The sequence below is a fragment of the Carassius gibelio genome, chromosome A4 (assembly GCF_023724105.1).
Source record: "Carassius gibelio isolate Cgi1373 ecotype wild population from Czech Republic chromosome A4, carGib1.2-hapl.c, whole genome shotgun sequence".
Taxonomy (NCBI): domain Eukaryota; kingdom Metazoa; phylum Chordata; class Actinopteri; order Cypriniformes; family Cyprinidae; genus Carassius; species Carassius gibelio.
The window spans coordinates 25,284,037-25,292,217 of NC_068374.1; the positions used below are offsets into that span (position 1 = coordinate 25,284,037).

The following is an 8,181-nucleotide window of genomic DNA, read 5'->3' on the forward strand; positions in this document are numbered from 1 at the left end:
TCAGCCAGTGATACATGATATGAAGCAATGATAAAGTACATAATTAAAGCTTTAATTCTAACCACTCGCTTTTGTGCATATGAGTTTCACAAACACACAGACACACAACACAACATTTCCACAACCAATAAAAGTGAAACCTGCCATAAATATTAAGAATGGCCTGGCTGTCAGGAAACTGTTTGTTGTAAACTTTAAGCAAGACTAGACTAAGGTTAGCCCTTGTAATGGAAATGCCATCTATCTGTTTTTCATCTGTTCTAATGTGTTGCTATTTTTTTTTTTGCAACACATTAGAAGAGATGAAAAACAGAAACAGCATTCTTGCAAATTTTATTACTAAAATAGTTAGAGTGACATAAGATTCACTACTATTAGCAAGTTATTCTGAAATGGTCTGACCTGCTCCAGCTGACTGTGGGCTGTATTCCAGTGCAGCTGGGCTGAGAACTGTAAGTGATGATGCTGTTACCATGACAACGGTCGTCAGGAGTAACAACACACACTTTCACTGTTCCTTTAGTTCCACTGGGAGGAATGTGGAACCTTAACGTGTCACTGGAGCGATCAAACACTGGAGATCTGAAGGAAGAGATATACAGTATGATTTATCTGAATCTACACACATTCATATATACACCACTAAACAAACACAGAGTCTCACTCTTTAGGAATGCACTCCAGATCCCCTTGAATACGGATTTTAGTAACAGATTCCAGGTTCCTTCCTCTTAGTAAAACATTGTTTCTGCCATGGAAAGTAACCTTGTTCGGCTCCAAAGACAGAATCTCCGGCTTCTACAAATAAAAAAAATAATAATAATAATTCAGTAAAGAAAGGCCATAAAGCAGAACAAAATTGTATTTCAATGAACAATAGAAGTTGAAAGGTACTTAATAATAATAACATGTAAATATAAATATACATTAATAAAATATTAATTACTGATGAATAATGTATTATTCATAATTTAAAATGTATGGTAAATATGGTGTACCTGCTGCTGAAAAAAAAAAAAACTGTTTATAAGTAAAGTTTCATACCACCAGTAGATCTTTACATGCATCCTAAAAAAATTGGAAAGAGAGAGAACTCTGAGTGTTGCATTTACTTCCTGTATTCACTTCAGCTTACACAATGCTATTTCAGCTATGCATTCATATAATATTAACACTTGAAATTTGAAAACTATGAAAGTTATGAAGTGAATTGGTTACACATTGTCTCACCCGTGTGTGTAACTGTGGCCCACTTCCATGTGTCCAATCACAACACTTGAAGGAAGAGGACCAGTGACACCCAGATGAGACACACTGCACACACCTGCATAAGTGAACATATGATGTGTTAATATAAAAGATAAACTCTGTGTTATCATTTATGAACTGTGATATTTTTCTCACTGCATTTAATTTTCTCACTTTGTGTGAGAAGAATTTGGTGAATTATCTTTGATACCAGAGCAGTTCCTCAGCGTCAGTGTATCTGTGATCGTCTGATCCTCAATAGTAACTGTAGCAGAGACCCTTAAACCTAAACAGATTACCAACATGTTTATGATTATGAACAAACATACTCTTGACTACATAAATTCATTGTATAATAGCACATATATGACTTCTTTAAAGGAGAACCAACCTCCAGTGTATAGAATCTGGTCAGAAAAACTACAGGAGCAGTTTGGGAAAACTGCAGGTGGATCAGACCCGTCACAAAGGTTCATGGTTCCTGTGTTGAAGGTACATGAGAAGGCAGGATTTCCTGTGCTCTCCAGACTCAAGGAAAGATGTAGAGTAATCTGTGTAGAAGAGGGCAATGGCTGGTAAAGAGTAGAGTAGTAATAAACATTTTCTAAATGATGACTATGAAAATACTTGATTTTGATGTCTACAGTACCTTTCTAGAAGAATGCTCTGCTATCTGAAAAGAAAAGAGCCGTGTCTGGAGAGAGTTTTTTGGGATGGACACCCATGAAGTATTTGAACATTCATCTCGAGGAGAACATCTAGATAAAAACAGGATCAGCCAGTATATCACTACAGAACTGTTTGCACAAAACATACTGTTCTACGATTAAGCATATTACTTTAGATGTAGAAAAGATCTCGTGTGAAAAATCATGTGATAAAGACAGACTGACCTGTGTGTGTTCACACACCAGCCACAGAGAGGATCCGGAGCAGCTCTGCAGTCTTTCAGAGTGATGTATTTAGCACATGAAACCACAGACACTCTTCTTAACTACAGTTTACAAGAAACATGAGCGGAAAGAGACACAATTATTTTAGAGTCATTCTTTGAAGCCAGCTTTTTGTCAAGAGGCTTTTATTATTAATTTAAGCAAATATTGTAAGACTTCCACACGTAAATATGTTATATTCTATTCTATTTCTATTCTATTTTATTAAATTCTATAGTTGTCACTTATTATGTTTGTTTTTGCCCCTGTGACCCAGTTTCTGTCTCTCGTGGTTTGTTAATTTAATTCCAAGTGTGTCTAGTTTCTCTATGTCCCCATTAATTTAGTAATTACATGCACCTGTCTGCCCTTCATTATCCTGTCTTTATAAGCAATGTCCTTTCAGTTCAGTTTGGTCAGGTATTCAAACAAGTCAGTATGTGTGTCTTCCTCCTGTGTTCCATGGTAGATATACCTCCTTTGTTGGATTAATAAAGACTCTCCCTGTTATTATCGACTAAGTTTTCCTTCCAGCACAGTAGCGTGACAACAGTCCATTGTTTGGGAAATAAATGAAAAAAAGTCTCAAATCACTTTATTACAAAAAAGATATGGGTCAGGTTCCATTAGTCGATGTTAGTGTAACGGATATGCAGATCATCGATTCATGTGTTTAATTCTGATTTTCCAAATGAAACTCTTTTTGCACCAAGTGCCTGGCGCCAGCCTGGCTGGACTTAAATTATTTACGATGCCCATGCGAGCTTCAAAGAAGAAACGAAAACCCCCAACCCAAATTCCTCCAACACACTGGAGACAAAGGAAACCTTTTTGTATAAGTTCCTTACTTTCATTTTATTATTAATATGTATTTTAATTATGTTTTTGGATTGCATAAAATGGTTAATCCTTGTTATGTGAAGAGTATAAGTTGCAAGCTCATACTTTAGGAAATGTCTCTCCTCACTTTAACCTTCTCAAAGAGAGCCATGTTTCTGCAACCCCCACTTTTGCAGGTTGTAAAAGTTACGACCACACAGGACAGGAGAGAAGCCAAGTCACTGGCTTCTTTTGAACAATGCATTCTATGGAATGTATTCATTAACTTTCTGTTTTCATGTTTTATAAATGTATTACGTATTCCCTTTTGGTACATTTAGATGTTTCCCAACATCTGCAGTGTTATCATGTGTTAAACAAATCTTTAAATGTGTAATTCGATCTAAAAATTAGATCTTTGGTCATATATATATTATGTCTAGTCTTGTTCTAATCGTCATGCTTTGACAGACCCACTTATCTAAAGTAAAGTAATGAAAAATGTATTATTCTGGAATTACGAACGTGCTAGAATATCCCTGATGAAATCGGACAAGTCCTAAATCATTAGGGTGGGTTGTTCCCAGAGACAAAGGAACTTTCCCGCCGCTTCAGATCGCGGATGTTCATTGGGTGGTTCACGCGAAAAGAGGCGTGAACATCTCAAGCTATAAGAGTCGACCGAACAAGGTCCGCCCCTCTCTTCTTGCTCTTCTTCCTCTTCCCCGTTCTCGGATACGCTGCTCTCCAACGTTGTTTCCGCGCGGCCATAGGCCGCGCTCACAGCGCAAACCCCCTCAGCACAGGGGCTGAGAGAAAAAGCCATTTTAATGGCTCCTTTAGAAGCTTTCGTTTCGTTCTTTTCTTTACTAAGTTTATTCAACTATTCGCCTCTCCACACAATGAAGACGAATTCTGGAACATTGTTTGTTGAACCTTTCAAATACCGCGCGAAGATGAACGAACACCTCTTTGCAACAAAGGAACACGTGACTCCACGCTCACGCCAAGATCCAGCGCAGCTTGCACGCGCGTCACACGGCCTCCGGCCCACGCGCACAGTTTTCAAAGGACCACGTGACATCACACGTGCGTCGCCGGTACCACGCTCACCCACTGGGCCATGCAAGTATCGTTTTCTATGGAGATTTAAATGCTGCTTTAAAGTGTTGCTATTATTTGATTCGTTGTTGGTTCCACTAAGGTTTACTGACTGATTTTCATACCTGAGCTCATTCTGTGATCTCTCTCGCTTTCTACACTTCTCTCTCTCTCTCTCTCTCTCGCTCTCTCTCTCTCTCTCTCTCTTTTATTTGGATTCCGTTATGTCTTGTAAATGTTTATTGTCTGTATTTTCGTACGCATATTTACTCTGTGTGATTTGTAGTTTGATGTATTACTAGTTGAATTATTAAAAACCCATATATAAAATGATTGGCTTGGACTCCACCCCACTCACATTACGAGTCACTGAGATGTGTCTGATCTTTAGCTACAAGCTCTAAATTTAGAAACTAAATTTATCATAAGGATAGGATAATATTTTCATGGCCAGAGAATACTTTTCCTTGAATTATAAGGCGTGATAACTTTATTGAAAATTGATAGGTCTACATTGGTTTGCTGGACATACCACGGTTTGATCTGCAGTAATTTACAGTAAGAGATATCACAATAATTGATATGAAGAATGTAATATTGACATATTAATGAGTAAGTTACAGTGCCCTGTGATTATTTATTGTTATAGGCAATTGAGCTATTTTTCATAATCAATCAAATTTAATGTAACTGTCATCTGAGATATAGATTAATCATATTCCTGATTAATTATTCAAATTCCCTATATATCATTTGAGTTAATTACTATGTAAAACTCATTGTTGTTACATTAGTTAATGTATTCACTAACATGAACAAACAATGAACAGTACATTTATTACAGTACATATTAATATTTGTTAATGAAAATACAGTCGTTCATTGTTAGTCCATTTTAATTCACAGTGCTTTAACTAATGTTAACAAGTGCAACATTTGATTCTAATAACACATTAGTAAGTGTTCACATTAAGTAAGATCAATGAGCTTGTTGAATGTTTGTCTTTCACAAATGCAGAAATGGTTTTATGTTTATGCAGCGTGATACTCAACACAACATGTAAAAAGACAGTATAAGTCATAATAATCAGTAATTATGTCCCCTACTGGATGCAACAATTCCCTCCTTTGTAATGGGTTTTATTGTTTTTGTTTCATTGTGCTGGGGCACATGGGATCTCAGTATGGTGAAGGGCATAGCATTTCCGTCAAACGCTTGAGGCATTCGGCCAATCACAACACACTGGATAGTTGGCCAATCAGCAAACACCTCGCTTTTAACAACAAAATGCTTTGTCTATGCGTTTCAGAAAGGCAGGGATGTAGAGAAATAATATGTTTTATGTTTTCTGAATCTTAAACCACATAAACACACACATTGCATTACAGCAAATACACAAAATAATGTTCTGTTTAGCAACATCATATTTCGCCTTTAACTAATGAACCTGATTGTAAAGTGTTACCAAGATATGCAATGGAACTGAGCTGACAAACATGTCACGGTAAGGAGACCTATATATAATGACTTTTTCAAGCTCTTTATAACATTTTTATTATGCTTTTTTGGTTTGCAGCCAGAACAACTGAACACAGTATACAATTTCAGACAGTAAATTCAAAAGTTCAAAGTTGTTTTTTATGTGGCTGGTTTTAGGTTTTATTAAAAGTGTGATGGACATGTCCCCTACATCTCCAGCATATTCTAAACTCATGGCTAATTTATTTTCAAAACTAAGTATCACTTTTATTGACATTTTAATCCTCACCTGTTTCTTCAGAGCAATGTAGATATATTTGAAATCTACTGGATCAAAGTGCATTCTGGGAAACACTGCTCGCTCATCATCAGATTTGAACAGCACTGTTGGACAGCCTGGACTGAATTTCTCATCCAACACAAGCTAGACAAACAAACAGAAATATAAATCATGAATTATGTCTGCTTAGAGGTTTATTTGTAAGTGGAGATGTCGTCCAGGTATTTAGAATTAAAAACTCCCTGAGAATAGTGAAAATAAAGACATGTGTGGGATAGAAGTGAAGCAGACCTTTATGAGTTGACCATCACTGGTTCCTATGAACAGCACAATCCAGGATCCACTTCTAACTGCTGCCACTGCTGACATTGAGCTGTACTTGAACAGCACAGAGAGCGGCTGAAGTTCAGTATCACTCTGGAACACAAACAACAAACTGAAACTTTATTTGACTTCAATGAACAGTACAATTACGTTTAACATGCAACATGTATTCTATTGAAAATATTATCCATAACTCAATAAGACAAAATAATATCCAACCTCAGAGCCGCATGGCTTTTCACCAATAACACAGAAGCCCTTCACTCGTCCTTTAACATGACTGATGTCGTACAGAGCCAGCGCGCTGTTCTCCGGATCCTGCTGATTCTGTGCACTGAACACACCTGCCCAAATAACTCTGTTCACTGAGGGAATAACGGTGCTGGCGACGAGCACTGGACGAGCTTTATCACTGCAGCATCGTATCCTTGAAGCTTGTAGGGATTTGATGATTTCTGTCTTTCTTCCTTTAGAGCTGTTCATCCACAGGACGACCACTTTCCTCTCGGAGTCAGTCTTTGTGTTGAGAAATAAGTAAGATTCTGAGGGTGAAACTCTCTGGAATCCATCAACAAACTCCACATCTCTCACAGTGCTCTGAATCATGGCATCTGATCCTTCAGCTATTCTTGAGAAAATCCCACCAAATTGAGAGTCTAAAGTGTTCCACAAGATAACAACAGAATACCTGGTATCTTGAGGATTTGCATCGTTTTCTTTTTTCCCAACCAAAAGGTACCTACTGCTACTTGTACCAGCTATGAAGGCAACAGATTTCTCATCCTGTCGAGGTCCTATCAGTAGATTACTTTCATAGTAAATACTTTTCGTGATATCATTTATATCAAGAACCTCACAATATCTATTGTTAAATGTCCCACACGTTATCAATGTGCTGTTGGCGTCAAAAGGCACTAGAATGTTGACTCTGTTGTGTTCAGAGGCTTTAGTGATGTCTTTCCTGTTTTCTTCATAAAGATTGTGGCTCATCTGATGTAGTCGATGGTTTGTAAGAACAAATAACTTACTGTTACCAACTGCAAAATCCTTGATGTCTGAATCAAAGTTCACCATTACACCGCAAATGCAATATTTAAAAAGTAGAAGTGTTCCAAGTAAGTATCCTCTCATCTTGCATATCTGGTGAGCACAGTGGCGGCTCCAGACAATTTTGATTGGGGGGGCAATGGGGGGTCCTGGTCTTTTCAAGGGGGGTCTCATGAAAACCAACAAAAAATACAGTGGACATGGCTAATAACTGCATATTTCTGCTACTAAACAACAAAAACACCTTTGCAATGTAAACAAATGACAGGCTACATTTGTAATTCATATCCTTCACACTGCACTTTCATGTCAGGTATATTATGCATTTTTTATTGACATTGATATTTTTACATTTATTTCCAGATAGATATTATTGAGTTTACAGGCTAAAGTGGTCTTGCTGTTGTAAACACTGTTGCTATTGTAGAAAAAATATTTGCATCACATTTAAAATATAATTATATTTTAATTCATTTCTGAATTGTTTTTATTTTTATAATGATAATTCAGAGAATGAGAAAATCTGAATAAGCCTTACCAGTGTTGTGATAATTATTTTTACGTGTTAAAAATAAATAAGTACTGTAATATAATAAAAGTTTATTCAAATAACATAAAAAAGACCAGACCCCTCGATGCCTGTGAAACTTTTCTCCCTCAAACAGCACGCTAGTGTTACTTCTACACTACAGGCTACACACATAGACAGTAAAAGAGGCTACACACAGTAATATAAACAACGTATCTGCATGTTCTCACATCACATCGTTCTTGTAAAATAATAATAAGTAAATAAACACCAAAATCACTTCGCAGAGAATGAAACACCACTTACCAGCTGCCACGATGTTGAAAATATCCTCTAGCAATTAAAAAATGCGCGTGCAGCATGAGGAATCTTCCTGGTTGGATGAGGTCGTAGTCAGGTGAACGGTCATCATGTTGGTCAT

At 37.0% G+C, this 8,181-nt stretch overlaps 1 protein-coding gene across 1 annotated transcript; it reads right to left on the minus strand.

Annotated features, from left to right (window-relative positions):
• Nucleotides 1-1,386: 1,386 nt before the first annotated feature.
• LOC127974633 (plexin-C1-like) lies at nucleotides 1,387-7,315 on the minus strand. The gene is made up of 7 exons (XM_052578042.1): nucleotides 6,404-7,315; nucleotides 6,152-6,277; nucleotides 5,870-6,004; nucleotides 2,142-2,242; nucleotides 1,898-2,006; nucleotides 1,640-1,799; nucleotides 1,387-1,534 (listed from the first exon to the last, which is right to left on the minus strand). Exons 1-7 carry the CDS (start codon nucleotides 7,313-7,315, stop codon nucleotides 1,419-1,421), a joined length of 1,659 nt encoding a protein of 552 aa, XP_052434002.1. The 3' UTR covers nucleotides 1,387-1,418.
• Between the last annotated feature and the right edge of the window lie 866 nt (nucleotides 7,316-8,181).